The sequence below is a fragment of the Psammomys obesus genome, unplaced genomic scaffold (assembly GCF_907164565.1).
Source record: "Psammomys obesus unplaced genomic scaffold, mPsaObe1.curated_primary_1811, whole genome shotgun sequence".
Taxonomy (NCBI): domain Eukaryota; kingdom Metazoa; phylum Chordata; class Mammalia; order Rodentia; family Muridae; genus Psammomys; species Psammomys obesus.
Window position 1 is genome coordinate 11,190,842 of NW_026596034.1, and position 17,048 is coordinate 11,207,889.

The 17,048-nt window shown below is 56.1% G+C and overlaps 1 protein-coding gene across 2 annotated transcripts; it reads right to left on the bottom strand.

The window, feature by feature from the left end:
* Positions 1-1,683: 1,683 nt before the first annotated feature.
* Positions 1,684-16,717, bottom strand: Ccdc102a (coiled-coil domain containing 102A). Of its 2 annotated transcripts, none has more exons than XM_055621256.1 (9): positions 16,643-16,717; positions 11,566-12,271; positions 10,495-10,721; positions 8,845-8,953; positions 7,322-7,438; positions 6,783-6,992; positions 5,041-5,211; positions 4,391-4,494; positions 1,684-2,195 (listed from the first exon to the last, which is right to left on the bottom strand). In XM_055621256.1, the coding sequence occupies exons 2-9, from the start codon at positions 12,145-12,147 to the stop codon at positions 2,066-2,068; spliced, it is 1,650 nt and encodes a 549-aa protein (XP_055477231.1). In that variant the 5' UTR covers positions 12,148-12,271; positions 16,643-16,717; the 3' UTR covers positions 1,684-2,065. The 2 variants fall into 2 exon arrangements, with proteins under 2 accessions (XP_055477231.1, XP_055477230.1); XM_055621255.1 differs by lacking the exon at positions 16,643-16,717 and adding an exon at positions 15,969-16,139.
* Between the last annotated feature and the right edge of the window lie 331 nt (positions 16,718-17,048).

Sequence of the window (17,048 nt, forward strand, 5' to 3'; positions counted from 1 at the left end):
CCCAGGCCAGAGCTTCTGACCACAGCCACTCTCTAAGCGGCATGGTAGGGAGATAGTCGCCGTGAGGAGGCCTCTACTCTATGCTATCTCTCTGGAGGTGCCAGGGAGTCTGGGGGAGCCAGGGCTCTGCTTTGTGTCTGGGAATGGCAGCTGTCAGTGAGGGCCTGGCTTATAGCTCCTGGGGGTCAAAGGGCAGCCCTCTCAAGTCTTTCCTCTGGCCCATTTCCTGTTTGAGAGAGGAAGAAGAAAGATGCCTGGCAGGAGATGGTCCTTTCCTGCTGGGATGACTCCTGGGGACAGTGTCCTGGGGACACTGACAGACTGATGGACAAGGGGGCTGCCTTTTTCTCCCTTCTTCCTTCACCTGGACTCCCACGAGGGGCCTGGAGCCTCTGACAACCCACCAACACCAGCTCTGGCTCCCAATTGGGGCCCCTCGGCAGCCTCATCCCTTCCTTAGTCCCTGGGACTCATGGCACCTCTGGATCCCAGCAGTGTGGCCTCCAGGGACCTTCCTGACCAGATCACACAGAGATAACGTCTTTACTGCAGCTCTCTACTCGAACCGGGAGCCTTTTATGAGCTCAGTTTAATTTCTCTTTGTGCTAGGCTGAGCCTCTTGTACATCCCTGAGTAAAGGAAGTTCACCAACTGCCTATTGGAACAAACCTCACATCTACGGAGCCTGACAAGAGGGGAAGATCCATGAATTTCCCTGTTTCTCTGTTTAACCCTGGCTGTCCTGAAACTCACTCCTTAGATTAGGGTGGCCTGGAATTCAAGCGATCTGCTTCCTCTGCCTCCCAAGTGCTGGGATTAAAGGCATGCACTGCTACCTGGCTGACTTAAGGAAATTTAAGTGTCTGTTGCTGTGACTCCAATACCCATTTCCTTCAAAGTCTATGTAAATCTTCTAATGAAGTTTGGAAATTAGATATCAAAAATAAAATTACTATCTGGGTGTGGTGGTGCATGCCTGCAATCCCATACTTGGAGACTGAGGGAGGAGGACTGCGTTGAAGGCCTATCTGTCTGTGCTGCAGTTTCGGGCTAGCCAGAAATGCCTACGACCCTACCTCACATCAACAACCAAAGATGGGGGTTTCCTATTTCGTGTGAGTAAATTTCCATCCATCACCTAATCCTACAGCAATCAGCTCTTTCTTCACCCTGTGGGCAAATCCTCCTGCCTAGGGTACATCTCCAGGAATTGTGACGTAGTTTTTTTTTAGTTACAAAATGTATTACTATTATTGTTGGTGTGTGCACCTGTGGAGGTCAGAGGACTTCATGGAATTCATTCTCTCCTTCCACCTTTATGCCAGTTCTGAGGATCGAACCCAGGCCATCAGGCTTGCGTGGCAAGGGCTTTGCCCAATGAGCCCCGGAACACTGACTTCCAGGTCAAAAGCCAGAGGCTCAGAGAAGGGGAGGGATGTCCCTGAGGTTGCACAGTCAGTAAAGGACAGAGCAGAAATTTGAGGGTCTCCTCTCATCCAGACCAGATGGACACCATACTTTCTTTCATGACAGGCTGGACACCAGGTCCTGCAGCCACACTGGTACCCAATTGTTCACTCACCAATCCTGAACTCGAGTTCAATGTTAGGTGCATGCTAATGCCACCACCACGCCTCCTCCCAGAGTCTCCCGAACCTTCAGGACTCGGCCCTGAGAGCTTGAACTCCATTTATTACAAAAGTCTGTCTTCATGGCATCTTATTATGAACAGCCCCTGCCGGGCCACCAAGCCTCCCTCGGCATACTCCATCCCTGCATGGAACCCTATGCAGGTGGGAGTCTTGAGAGCTGCTGTCCTGTGTTTATAAAATGGAATAGGTCCAGGCAACCCTGGACATATATACAATATACATATCCAACAGGCTCCCTCTCCCTGGGGTGCCGGTAGGTGAAATTGCTATCTTCCTGGGAGGGAAGGAAGCGGTCCGAAGCAGGGGGATGGAACCCAGGAGGGTGCAGAGAGTAAGGACAGCTGCCCGGTTTGAGTGGATGCTCGGCTGGGCACCTGTGGCTTCGGGTCAGTCCTGTTCCGCCCCTGGATGCTCTAGGCCACCTGGATTTGCAGGTCCTCGTCTTCATCTAGGTCGCTGGCTCCATCTCCGGCTTCCTCCGTGCTAAATCGGGTACTACGAATCTTCCCGAAAAGGGGTGCATTTTGCTGCTGCCTTCGGAGCCTGAGGGGTGGGGCGACAGGTCAGAGCCGGAGTCATAGTGCATCTGTGGGGGCTGCAATGTACTCTGAGGCGCCTGTTCTCAAATGGGGGAAATGCTTTGGTCACCCCAATTTATATAAAAGGAAACAAGCATAAGGAAATTGAGTGACCTGCCTAAAGTCACTTGGGAGACAGCAGGGTTGGGCTCTGAGCTGCAGGGCCAGCGCTGCTGTAGATGATGGACTTGGAGAAGTGACTGAGATGGGCCTGGTGCCTCATAGGGGAGCCAAGTGACCAAGTGTGGGGCACACTACGTTCCTGGCTTCTGCTCGGCCCTAGTTCCTCACAGTGCAATTTCCAAAGCCAAAGTGTGCCCCTACGAGGAGGAGTGAGCACAGTGCCCCCAACAAGGGAGTCACTCCATGCATCTTACTGGAAGGCATGAATTATTAACGCGGCAGGGAGGGGCGAGAGTGCGGCTCCATTACTGCGCGGTGATTTAGTGCGCTGTCCCGGAACATTAAAGCAAGAAAAGTTACAAACTAAAATGAGGCAGCAATCCTGGGTGGCCCTGCCCGCCCCCGGCAGAGGTGCTGGCGAGGCTGAGCAGAGCCAACCTGCCCATTTTGAGAGTTTATGGTTCCCCAGGAATGTGGCTGAGCCTTCTGGAAAGCCCCAGGCTCAGCGAGCAGCCCGTTGATGGGGGTGAGGTACAGGGTTGGACAGTGAGGAGCTGGGTATGTAACAAACCTGACTCAGAGCCATGCCTGGACCCTGTACGGATTTCAGGCGTCATTCCAGGCTATGGGGAAACCGAGACCCACGTCGATTAGGCCACACAACTGTGAGGCCTGGCTCCAAAGCCCGTCCTACCCACAAGCACTCAGCACACAGCAGTACTAAGCAGATGCTCAATAAACCCATTGCTGATGAATGACCAGGAGATCCCACCAGGCCACCCACTGTTGGGTGGTCATCGAAGGACTTTCCCTTGTCTTCCAGTCCTCAGGGAAAAGATCACCCCCCTTCTTTGCCTCACAGCAGGCACTTGACATAGTATCTAGCCCCTCTCTTAGTCCCTTCCCAGAGGATGCAATGAAAGTGGCCAAAACAGTGCAAATGGTGGCTCAGCAAATGGTCCAGTGATTCCCAAAAAATTTCTAGCTCGGGCTAGCCTCCAAATCCCTTATGTACCTGGGAATGACCTTGAACTTCTGATCTGCCACTAACTCTTGAGTGCTGGGATTACAGGCGTGCAACCCAAAAAAATGCTCATTTTATGTGGTGCTGGGGATCAAATCCAGGTCTTGGACTACTGAGCTACATCACCAAGTTAGGTGCAATGACGCCACAGCATCTGTTGGTTCAGGTGCTCTTTTAAAGATGCAATGTCCTCTCTTCACTTTACAGTGATTGACCTCCATTTTACAGACGGGGGAGCTGACCAGGGGGAGTTCAGTGTCCTAGTAGGTCACCCAGCCTCTCCCCTACCCAAAAAGTCTGGCTGTAGGCCCCGGGTCCCTCCACCCGCAGGTAAGATTGCAGGAAGGGGTGTGGCCACACTGGTCACATGCTTTGGGGGCTGCCCAGCTTCAGTCTGGGGGGCTCTGACAGACATGCTCTGATATGCCCAGCTGGTCTTGGAAGCGTAAAGTGTATGGAGGAGGCAGGATATAGAGTTGGGACAGTGGGGTGCGGACAGGAGAGGTGGCAGTGTGCCAGGTGGGTGGATCTAAGCCCCTCTCCGCTTCTTTAGCGGCTGAGGGTCCCTGCCATAGCTGAGGGGCTTGGCCTGTCGCTCTCCGCCACTCTCTACCCTTCAACCTTTCAGACTGCTGCTGTCCCTGGGGCCAACCAGCCCCAAGACCCCAGGGGTTAGTACTGCTTCTTGACAAGGACTCCCAGCGTCACTGGCCTGTCCAGAGCCTGGCCCCCCTGGCAGCTGGCCCTGAGCCCAGCCTCCTTGGCAGCCCTCCACGTGCTCACACCACCAGCAGCCCGCCCACCTGAAGGAGACAATTCCAGAGCCCACAGCTGGGCCGTCTTCCTGCAGCCACTCCCCAGCAGCTTCCTGGCCCTGGCCCTTCCTGTTTGGAAGGGCCAGGATTCTGGCCCCAGGAGCTCTTCCTTCTCGGTCTTCCCCTCTGGCTCTCTCGAGGGTTGCAGCCCCTGCCTTGTGCACTCGGGACCCTCCCGAGGCAGGGCACCCCGCCTACCTGGACTGCAGGTGCTCCAATTGAACCTGTAGGTTCTCACTCTGCTCTGTCTGCTCATCCAGTGACCGCTGCAGCTTCCGAACCTGGTTGTGGGCCTCATCCAGCTGGGGCGAGCAGGACAGACAGCATGAGGTTCAGTTTGGCCAGAGGCTGCCTGGCTCGGCCACTTCCCTTGTTCTGGAACTGTGTCCAACCCAGCTCTTGTTCCTGAGGCCTTGCCCTAGGACCACTTCTATCCGATTCTCCCTCCCTGAGGGCCATCAGTCTCCAAATCTACCCAGCAGGCATCACTCTAACCAGTACCCACACCCACCTGCTGCTCATCAGATGCCCTTCCTCTCCTGTCCATAGACCCACCCAGCTATCGATCTGTTTGTACACCCACACCCATCAGCCACCTGCTCCCCTGGCTCATTCATGCATTCCGCTCTCCATCCATCTGTCTACCAAGTCTTCTTGGTGGGGGAATCCTCCTGCCTTCTACCTAACTCCTGACACCTCCATTCATCCACTCGCACATTCATCTCATCCACTCTCCTCCCTCTCCAGCTGCCCTCAAGAGCTCACTGTCTCGGGTGCCTGGCTCCGGCATACAGTATGCAGCACAGATGGGCCCACGGCCCACTCCTGTCGGGCCAGGGGATACTTGCCTCATCCTCGGCCTGGGCCAGCTCTTTCTTGAGCTCTTCCACCCGCAGCCGCAGCTTCTTCACCTCCGTCTCGTGCTGCTCCACGCGCCGATTGGCGTGCGCCAGCTCTGCCACCTTTTCCTGGAACTGTTTCTTGAGCTTGCCATGCACGTGCTTCAGATCTGCCAGCTCCTGCAGGGGTGGGGAGGCTCGGGTCACATGCTCACCCAGAGGGGCTCATGGGGGGCAGTCAGCCAGGAGAGCCTGGCGTCTCCTCTGCAGACATGTCCCGCCTGTCTGAAGGTCAAGGCTTGGTGGGGGCTGGCAAGGCCACCTAGTGAGGTGAGAGGGCTGGGTGCGTGACCCAGTGGGGCTCCGCTTGGGTGGATGACGTAATGAGCCCGGAAGGTTGTCCAGCGGGCTGTGGCGCTTCAGGTCAGGACTTGGGGGAGGAAGCAACAAGGACTACAGTCTTGGTGACGAGCGTGTTAAACTCCCGGGTCTGAGGATGAGCTAGGCTGGAGAATATGTGGCACAGGAGGAGGGCAGAGGTCAAAGTGGGTCGGCCAGGAAAAGAGTTGATCACCTGAGTCCGTCTTCACGTTGTCCTCCCCCAACCCCAGGTTGTTGTCTGTCATCCCCTGCAGCCTTGGGAACCACAGCGGCCTCCCCGCCCTCTGTCCTATCACTGTCCTCCACCTGGTAGCTGCCCACCCCGCCTGTGCCTGCTGCTCTCACAGCACAGCCCGAGGTCCCTGCCTCTTACACCTGGGCGCCCCTGTGGTAACTACCCATCAGAGTCCTCACTTCTTCTGTGACTCCCCAGTTCTCACTCTACTCTCTGGAAAGTTTACCATCAGTTACCTTCTGCCTTTCCTGCACACCTCAGCCCAAAGTCGCTGCCCCCCCCCAAAAAAAAGCCTTTACAGGGCCAGGCCTAACCATATGTGACGGAGACAGCACCTCGTCCCTTTAAGCCGCCATTTGTGGACTAGGCAGACACACCTGTCTGTTCCTTGCTGTCACGATCACACAGTAGGTGCTCAATACATGTCGCTACTATAATCACCAACTGCTTTATCCTGTAGTAGCTGTTTAGTAAACGCAACCACAGGTCGAGTATCTTTTCCTGGAAGTGCCTAGGCTCAAAAGTGTATTGGTTTTCAGTTAAAAAAAAAAAATTCTCAGGTAGCTCAGGGTGGTATTGAATTTCTTTCTGCAGCCAAGGGATAGCTCTGAACTTTTGATCCTCCTGCCTCTCTCCACCTCTCAGGTTTGGGGACCATGGCTGTGAGATGTCACACTACCTTCTGTGGTGCTGAGGGTGGGACCCAGGGCTTGGTGTATGATTGGTAGGTACACTACCAAACCTTATCTTCGGCCTAGAATCCAGAATTTTTGGACTTTGGGGGTATACATACACATACACACACACACACACACACACACACACACACACACCATGAGGTCTCTTGGGAACAGGACCTGGGTCTAAACAGAACCCATTAGTTTCATGTATACGTCATCAGGGGCCTGAGGGCAATTTTATTGCCCTCACATTTTGACTGGGACCCACCACACCAAGTTATGAAATTTTCTGCTCTTTAAAGGCATCATGTTGATGCTCAAATTGGGGGTTTGGGAGCCTTTTGGATGTCTGGTTTGGGGCTCGAAGAGGCTCAGTCTATATCTTAGTTGTCCACATGCAGGACGAACAGCTGGCTAGCTGGATGGGGGTCCTAGGCGTCAGTCCCTGTCCCCACCTTGTTCTTCTCGAAGAGGGCAGCCTGGCTGGCCCTCAGGTCACAGTCCAGGGCACTGGCGTTCTGCCGCCGCCTGCGGGCCAGGGCCTCCTCCAGGTCTCCAACCTGCGCACGCAGCTTCTTGTTCTCCCGTTCCAGGCCCAGCTTCTCCGTCTCCAGCCGCTCTCTGCGGCCCCACTCGGCTGCATTCTCTGCCTGGAGCCTTTCCATCTGCAACAGCAAGGGAGGCAGTGAGGCTCCTGGGGGACAGGGGTGTGGAGACAAGCTAGATGCACCCCCCTCTCCTGAAGCCAAAAATGGCACCAGGAAGCAGATCCAGCTGCAGCAGCTATAATTATGCTGGGCTTTTTTTTTTTTTCACGGTGTGCAGGATGTGGGGGCGCTTCTGGGTTTTGTGTGGGAAGGGGGGTGCCTCCTGCAGGCTAGGCCCCTGGCGTGGGCTCCTCACAGCACAGCCCTGGCTTCTGTCTTTTTCCCACTGACTGCTCCATTGAACCCCTGAGGCCCAGGCATTGCCCTTCCTCCTGATGGCCACTCACCTCACCCCTCAGCTCAGCCATCTTGCGATCCATGCTAGAGCGTGCGCCCAGTTCATCTTCCAGGTCTTCAGACATGCGGCCCAATTCATCCTGGTGCGTCTCCTTTAGGATGCTGAGCTGCAAGGACATCACCCAGCCTGGTCATGAGGACCATCAGTGCTGAAGATGAGCACCAGCCAGGGTGATGGAGCACCAGGGATCAGGTTGAATCTGATCACTCTGGGCTTCGGATGTCTGCCACCTCCCTCACAATCCTCCCTCCACCCACACCAAAGCCCCTATGAGGGTTTCTTGGTGCCCTGAGATAGAACCCAACTCCTACATTATCAGAAAGTCCTACAACATCATGCTCCCACTTGCTCACAAGACTGCAAGTCTTGAAGGCAGAGAGTGCTCAACCCTGGTAGCTCTCAACAAGAGTGTACATGTACGGGCCTAAGAACCACTTGTGGGAACTTCTCCCAAGCTGCTGCTCCACACAAGTGCACAGCAAACCTCTAGGACAATACCGTGGAAGGAAGCCAGGCACAAGAGGATTTTCTGCTCAACTGCACACTGGCGCTCCATTAGTGTCCTTCCAGCAACTATACTTGGCAGTCTGAATAATGTGGGGCCAGGTTTTTGGGACCCAAAAGAAGAAGGGAGATTCAAGGGGCCTGGGGTTCTTTTATGAGCTTGAAGAGATTCCCAGGGAAAAGCCAGGTCTGGCAATTATCCTGCGCAAATCTCTGAGCTTTGACCTCTCTGATCCCAGAGGCTCCAGCAAGGCTTTCCCAGGATGGCTGCGCCCCCTGGTGGCCAAATCCAATCTGTACAGGAGATAGAAGGGGCAGCCAGCCTGCTTTGAGCGCCTTCTGCAAGGTTCCTCCTCCCAACCTCAGTTGCCTCACAGCTAAGATGGGACTGTGAAGATGCAGCTCCTTTGACCACGATGAAGCTTCAGTTTCACTTGGCACACGTTAAATGTCACATCTGATGCCTCCATTCTGGTCACATAATCTCAGAAATTTAGCCCCTAAATCACACCTCTGACAGGATTCTCCAGCCAACACTAGCCATGCCCAGCACTCCAGGTGTCTGCCTACTCCAGAATTGCCGCTGTGAGCACCCAGATCCCCTACCTTCTCAAGAACAGCTTCATCTAACACCCTTTAGGTCTCTATTCAAACAGCATCTTGTAGGGAGTGGAAGAGGGATGTTGAGTCAGGGTCTCACTCTGTATCCAAGTTGGCCTTAAACTCAAGGCAATCCTCCTGTCTCAGCCTCCTGAATGCTGTGATTACAGGTGTGACCCACCTGTCACACCTGTAGGTCATCTTACAGAGGCCCTCCTTGGCCTCCTGCCCCATTTCCTTCATGCTGTTTTGATGTCTTTGTAACTCATAGATCTTACCTGCTGGGCTGCTATCATCTCCCTGCCCGCCCTACTTGTCCCCAAGGCTGGAACTCTCCCGCATGCAACCACCACCGCCGGAAAGTTCCACATCCCCCCACCCCTGCCGTCACTGCCACCTCCTCCTCACCTGCTTGAGCATCTCCTGCTTGGTCTTGCTCAGCTCCTCGTATTTGATCTTCCACTGGCTAAGCTCCCCCTCCAGTTTCTCGATGTTCCTGCTCAGAGCCAGCTTATCCCTGGGGATTGGGACAGGCAAGCACACGGGCTTTGTTAGACAGCTTTCGTTTGACTTCATATTTCAGGGAGTGTATTAGCTTGATGGTGCCGTCATCATTTAAACAGTAGGCTGCGTTCTCCTGTGTTCTGTAGCTAGAAGTCTGCGATGAGGTGTGGGTAGGGAAGGGGGTCAGGAGGAACCTATGTCATCCTCTCCCCAGCTACTGACCCCTTTGGCTTTTAATTGTCATCACAGGGTGTGTTTTCTTCGTTCCCCCCTTCTGCCCTCCTTCCTTCTTCCATCTCCCACCCCCTGCCCACGGAACCCAGGACTTTATTCATGCTAGGCAAGCACTCTTCCACTGAGCTAATTAATCTCCTCTTCCCAAGCCCTTGTGTTGGTTATTTTTAAAAAGTAAAATCATATATGTGAACCAAGTATCTAATCTATATGCTCCTTTCCTGGACACCAGAGCGGCAGACTATTCATGAACACGAGGCCATGCCCTCTCATTGCCCTCATCAAGGCCACCGATGACCTCCGTGCTCTAACACTGTCGCTGTCCGGTCACCTAAGTGCTCAGTCCAGCTGCCCACCCTCCTGTTAAACAGTCTCTCTTGGTTCCTTCTCCCTGCAACTGGCTCTTTCCTCTTCACCCCACCTCCCTCTAGCCAGCTTCTGAGCTTACCAGAGCCAGGACTGCATCCCATAGCCTTCTCCTTGCCCATCCATCCACTTCTCTAACTCTCAGATTCCTGGCTTTCAAGGCCACCTGTTCACTGATGACTCCCGCCTTTTCACCTCTAGCCCAGACTTGTCTGGGCCTCCAGACCCCATCCACTCACAAACCGTTACCTCGCTGTGACAAACACAACTCCTCTAAACCTAAACTTCCCAACTTGCTCTCCCATCCTGGCTTTCCCTGAGCCTGCTATCCTCTCTGTCACCAGAAGTAAGCTTGAGGCCACCACAGGCTACACACTGAGCTCAAGGTCAGCCTGAGTTCATGTACTGAGGTCCTACTTTAAAAACAAAGGATGAGGGATAGAGATGTCTCAGAGGTAAAAGTACTTGCTGTTTTTCATGGTGGACCAAGGGTTGGTTCCCAGCATCCAAAATGACAGTTTACAAACACATGTAATTCAATTTACAGGGGCTCCAATACCCTCTTGTGGCCCCTATGGGCACAGACACTCACATGGTACACACACACACACACACACACACACACACACACACACACACTCACTCAACATACATAAAATTAAAAAAAAATTAAAAATCTTTATAAAAAGTGAAAAAGACACTGCAATGGGTTCACTGCTAGAATGCTTCTCTAGAACGCAGAAATTCCTGGGTTCAGTCCTGAATGGGGGAGGAGAGGAAGCTGTAGGAGGAAGGGAGAAAATGAAAAAGACTAAAACAAACAAACAAAAACCAACAAATGCACCCCAAGGTAAGTAATCAGAGATTGTGCCTCAACAGCAATCATTCGTGTGCCATCACCTGGGATTCTGGGGATGCCCAGCCCCAGGCCCCACCTTCCCTGACAGGACTCACTCTCGCTCCTTGAGCAGAACCTTCTGAGACTCATCTAGCCGTAGGCGCAGGGCAGTCAACTTGGAGGCGTCCTCCTCTGTACTGGCTATGTCCTCCCAGGGCAGACGGTTTCGATCCTGGCGGCCCGAGCTCACCCGAGAGCCCCCAGCGGCTACACTGCAGGCATCCCAGCAGCCCTCAGGCTCCTCTGGTCTGTTCTTCAGCAGGCTCTCTACCAGGTCCAGCTCCTGTGGGGAACAAGGTAAGGAACTGCACCTGGCCCAGGGCCTTGCCCTGGCCACTATCCTCACCGCCATCTCAGGCCCTGCTCTGAACCGAGCTTGCTGAGTGACCTGGGGCAAGTGACACAGTGCCTCTCGGCCCTGGTTTCCTCTTTTGTTGCTTGCTTCATTCTCCTTCTCTGCCCTGAGCCCCTTCACATCCTGGAAGCACACTGCTAGCTACCAGGGTTTCCTGTGTCCTGGAACATCCCCCAGGAGAGGCCCCTGTCACCCCAAGTATGCAAACACTGGGTGGACTAGTTGGAACAGATGGTGAAGCAGAGATCACTACCCATGGCTGAGGCAAACATGGGCACAGGAAGATTGGTGGCTCTTGTGGAGGGCTGACCTCCCATCCTCCTGACCTCAGATGGTCCTGTGGGGAACTCTGGTTGCCACCTGGGACAGTTGGAAATAACAGAAAGGGGGCTCACAGAATAGAGTGTCTGGGCTGGGGTACAAACTCAGACTGCAGCCTCCTAAACTGTCCCTGGGACTCTGGGGCTGTGATGACACGGATCTCTCCTGTGCTTGGCACGGAAAAGTCATTGAATTTGAGGACTTCTAAGAGGTGTGTGTGTGTGTGTGTGTGTGTGTGTGTGTGTGTGTGTGTCCGACCTCCAGAACTTGGGAATCCCCAAAGCAAAGTGTTCCTTCCCTGCCTCCCTTCATTACCACCACGCGGGGCTGACACACACCTCACTGGAAACCAGATCCTTACTAGCTCCTTCCCTTCCTCCCTCCCACCGGGGCCCCTGTGCAAGGCTGGCCGGAATGGCTGCCTTCTTCCAAGCCTCGCAGCTGGGCGCACCTGGCTGCCAGGCGGCCTCTCTGCCCCGTTGTCGCGCACCGGCTCCTGCTCGCGCTCGGGTTCCGGGCCGTCGTGCGTCTTGTCCACGGCACCGCGCGCTCCCCGCAGCCGGGCCAGCTCGCGGCCGCGCGCCTCGCACTCGCCCTGGGCCTCCTGGCGCTCGCGGCGCGCGCCGGCCAACTCCTTGGTGAGCGTGTCGAGGCGCTGGCGGAGCTGGCGCACCTCTTCCCGCGCCCGGTTGCGCTCGGCGCGCACCTTGCTCCACTTCTCGCGCCAGTTCGCCGTGCAGTCCGACCACCAGCGCATCGTCTTCTCCATCTGCGCGGCTCGCGCGCGCGCCTCCTCCAGCTCCCGCAGCCGCAGCTCCTCGCGGCTCTCCCAGTCCCCGTCGGCCAGCAGGGCGGGCGTGGGCAGGGGTAGGGCAGGGGGCGGCCCGGGCGACGGCGTGCCGCTGGGCGGCGTGGGTGGCAACGAGTCGGTCGGGCCCATGCGCTCGGGGGACGGGCTGCCCAGGATGGTAAGCAGGCTGCTCTTGGAAAGCTGCGGGGAATCGGCCAGCCGCGGGCTCGGACCGTGACTCATAGTGAGGCTGGGCGGGCCCTGGGTGCGAATTCGCAGCTAGGCTAAAGGACGAGAGACCTACATGATACCATCGCCTCGACCCGCGCGGCCCACTAGGATACCCGTCTGGGACGCTTCTTCAGACCTGCAGGAGAACACAACCTTTATTGGGCTGTTCCCATCACCGACAGTCACCCGACCAGCCCTGCGCGTGCTCAGGGAACTAAGCAGGCAGTACTGGCTGAAGAAGGAGGAGGAAGCTGTGTTCCAGAGTGGCCCCAAGGAGGGGCGCTCTGCCACTTTCCTGACTCCCCACGGGACCTTACTGGGCTTCCGATTCTCCATCCGTACACTGGGGACAGGGTAGGGAAGCCCAATCAGGGTGTGCTTCCAGTTCACCTGGACCCTCACTTCATTAACAATCAGCAGATCCATAGGCCCGAGGTGTTTGGCAGGCATGCAACAGAGACTACATTTCAGGACTCCGTGTTTGGGGACATGTGGCATATTCAAGTCACCTCGGTGCGATCTCAAGTCTCTCAGCCTCCCCACCCCCTCCATGCAAAGTCACCAACAGGCCTTCTACCCTAAGCCAGAGTCACCCTCATTATTTACAGTTCCATGGGCATCTCAACCCCAAGACGCTTGTGCGGACAGCCACAGGGACCCAGGCCCTAGCTCCTAACAGACAGTGTGCCCTCTGTGACTCAGTGTCTCGGCCTGTGTGATGAGTTGGTAGCTTTGGCACCCACAGCATCTAGACGTTTCTGCACACAGACACATCTGGGTTACATACAAGCAAACCCTCCCACACAAGACAGGGATAAATAACACAGTCAGAGACGGACCTATGGGCACACAGCTATACAAAGAGCTATAGATCCGCTTGTTATCCATGCACCAGCATACGAATGGAACCCCGACATATACTAAGAGAACTCTGAAAACACACACTCCTTCCCCGTTTTCCTGGCACAGTTCCATCAGAACAGCCCTAAAAACAACACTAGCGTCTGCAGGGGGATGGCAGGAAGCCCAAGTCCCAGTCCTGAAGGCAGCAGGTCTTCTCAGCGCCCTGAAGGAGAAGTGAGGCAGTAGGGGCTGCTGCCCCATCAGCTGCCTCGGGGCTGCCAGGCCTGGCAGAGGGCTCTGCTTGGCTTCCAGGAGACACAAACTGGCTCCTAGAAAGTCTAAGCCCATGGAACAGAAGCAGGGCAGACATCATCCAAGCTCCTAACGGCTTCCGGGATAGAGCTTCCAAAGTCAGTCCTGGCTCCTCCGTGGAGCACGGTGGGGGAAAGGCGGGAACGGCAGAGCAGGGAGGCTGTGAAGACCTTCTGCCTTTCTCCCCAGGCCCAGGACAGGTATGCACATGCATGGGAGAAGAGATGGGGCACGCTTACCCCACCCCCACCAGCACACCTGTGCAGACCCCAGTACAGCTGGCCTCTCTACCTAGCAACGCTCCCCCACTCCCACCCCTACTCCCACAACAGCCTTGGAAAACTCCAGCAGCTGTGGTTACCCAGGTACACACAGGCCCGGCTCACGCCTCACACCACAGCTGCCAGTCACTCGCCCCTTCCTCCCCAGCTTTAGTGACCTCTTCGTTTGGTGACATTATTGGGGGGGGGTCTCCTGCTTCCCTAAAGCTGCCACTGCTCAAGGTGGGGGCCAGGGCCCAGAGAGCTCCTTTTCGTCTTCACCCTTCCTAAAGCCAGCCAGCCCATCCTTCCAACTCGGGCACCACTATTAGGAAATGCCCTGATTTGCCCTGTCCCATGCCATAGCCAGCCATAAGTGGCCGGTGGCCTTTCTTACAGCATCGCCTTCCACTCAGTAGGGGCAGTTGTGCCACTCACAGCTCATAAGACAGGCCTTGCATGCGGAACTTGCTCAAAGTCGGCTAGTGGTGCAGAGGCTGCAGAGCTGGGCTGTGTAGCCTTGCATCCGAGTTGAGCAGGTCTCTGCTCCTGAACCTCATAACTGCCGCTGCCTGTTCCCGGAAACGAGGATGCTTTAATTGGACACTCACTGCACACCACAGATTCAGTGCTGCCCGCAGAAAGTGGCCAGTGTCTCCTTTTGTTCAGACTCACCTGGAGTGCCTCTTCCTCTTGCTCCCTACGTCTGTAAACTCCCACATACCCTGCAAGACCCACCTGCACTATCCTCTCACCTGAGAAGACTTTCCTAGTCTCTGGGTAGTTCATGCCAGTTTTCCTAAACACCAGAACCTCCTTGGTTTAGGGCAGTAGTTCTCAACCTGTGGGTTGAGACCCCTTTGGGGCGCACATATCAGATACCCTGCATAGCAGATATTTGCGTTATGATTTGTAGTAGTAGCAGGATTGAGAATAATTTTATGGTAGGGGTCACCACAGCACGAGGAAGCGTAGCATTAAAGGTGTGCAGCGTTAGGGAGGTTGAGAACCATCGCTCTAGGGAATGAACAGGCTATGAAGCTCTCAAAGGCTTCCTGGTCTTGCTGGCTATCTAAACAGGGCTGAACCCGAGTAGATGCTGTGTGTTTCCTGAGCCTACGGAAGGTGGACAACGCTCCTTGTGACCAGACAGGAGTTTGGGAGAGTGGTGTCATCCTAAAAGGCAGTTTTCAGCCAGGTGCTGATACAGATAGGTGTCTAAGCTCATCTGTGGTCAAGGTGAGGGTCAGGTGTCTGAGCTACTGTCTGAGAAAGTCTCTCTGACTGGGGGGAGGAAGAAGATACTCACTTTGCAGGCTGCCCTCGATGTTTGGTTGGGTCTCTCAGGGTCTCTTAGTAGAGAGGAATGGGCAACCCTGAGACCTGGATGGGGGCCAGCGGAGGGAATGGGGGACCCAGCACCTCCACAGTTCAAAACTCTCCCATACCCTCTTAGAATCTTTCAGGTGGACTCTGGGGTACAGCCAGGGCCACAGGCCTAGCTGTGGGTAGGGATTAGAGCCCAGCAGGAAACCGCAAGGGGACTGCCTGATTGGATAAGTGCAGGGCCCAAGACTGGTCAGCCCACAGACTGTGGGAGGTTGTCCCTCTGACCATGGATAGTGAGAGAGCCCAGCTTACGGCTGCTGGGCCTCCAGGAGAGAAAGGAAAGCTAGGTCTCCATGCTGGAACAGAGCCCAGGCATCCCAGTCTTGAACTGAGGAGCCACAAAAATACCCTAAGTCACAGATTCCAATCCTTTTTCCTTACAGCTGGGTCAGCCACTTGTCTACCACAGCACAGCATGCTAGCAGTAAACAGAGCCTGAGGAGTGGAACCGGATGCCTCTGTGGCTAGGTCATGACTACCTGAAGAGCACCATGGCCCTGGAGAGATCTTGAGACACTAGGCCCACCTGACAAATGTGGCTTGGCTAAGGGAAGGCGGAAACCTTCGTGGGCACCTACTCCAGCCCCAGGACTCTTAGCGACTCTTGGAATTGCACATTCATACAGAACAGACATTAATCTTAGCTTTGTTATTGATACTATTAATCCTAGCTATTATTATAGGTTTTCTCCGACAATAAAATAAGCCAATTCAAGCTGAATTAAGAGTATGAAAGCAGGTTTATTGGCGACAGCTCTCTGGCGAGTTCTCCAGTCCCAAGGAATGGGGCTAGGAAAATCGCCATGCAGACAGACAGACAGACAGACAGGGAAACAGGGTAATTGGGAGGCGGGGATATGTGCAGGTCCCTGGCCTCGCTAGGCCTCAGTTTCCCCAGGTAAAGAATTGAGAGGCACCAACAAGATTCTTAATACCTCCAGCAGACGGGCAGACTCTGTGCCAATAAGAACCAACCACACTCCTACACAAGCTCAGGTTTCCGGGCCGAAGAAGAGACAGTTCACTTACACAAACTGAAGCCGCGGGCTGGGGAAGAGGCTTGCAGACTTCACCGGTCGGTACCACCAGGGCAGCGGGCCACTGAGTCCTCTGCCTTCCCTTAGCACCGAGCTCCACCTGCCCCCATTCCTTCCCGTATAAGTTAGTTTTCTGCTTTCCAGGGCCCAGTGCAGCCTCAGTCCCAACTTAGTAGCCCCCTTCGCCGGCCACCAGCCCCGCTCCCCCTAGCGGCTGGCGGGGGCGCGGGGGTCCGGTCCTGAAAGGCGCAGTCCCGCCCACTCCACCGCGTGGCTTCCATTGGCAGCACAGCGGGTCCGGGCGTGAAGCCGTGCTCTGATAGGCCCGCGCAACCCGTCCGTCCGGCCTTCGCCATGGTGACCACGTCGGGTCCCCCGGGAGAGTTCCACATTCCGCCCCCGCCCGCCGCCCCTCCCGGGCCCGCCGGCATTCCACGGGCGCCCCCTCCCCCACCGTCCCGCCGCGGGACCTAGCCTCCACCGGGGCGGAGGCGGACCGGGGGACCCCAAGAGGGGACTGAAAAGTTGGCCTCAGAGTTTGGGGTGCGGCGGGCCCCGCCCCGGCTCCCGTCCCTCCCGCAGCAAAGCTCTTCCCGCGCTCGAGAGGCTCCGGGCCTCAGCGAGTCCCCGGCCGCGGGGACCTCATGCCCCGCCGTCCCCGCTCACCTCGGACCGGGGCCGGGATTCCGGACGTCCGAGCTGCTGCGCAGGGTGGAGGGGCGCGGGGCTGGCTGCGGCGGCCGTCCGGAGGCCGGGGGAGGGCCGCCGAGTCTCCTCCTCCCTCCGGGGGAGGGGAAGGGGAGCAGGCGGGGGCCCCGCGTGGGGCGCGGCCTGCCGCGGGCTGGGGCCGGGCCGCAGGACCCCCGCCGGCCCACCAGAGCCTGGGACCTCCCACGCAGGTTCTCGGACCTCGGCTTTCCAGCCAACCACAGATTAGGTGCCCGGCGACAGGAATGGGCACCTTCGCGCCCAGGTGGAACTTCACCAAATTCTCACGGCATTCCTCCCAGTGCCAGCGCTGTCACCGACTGGACCCGGGCCATGTCCTCACCGGGCCTCAGTTTCCCTTATT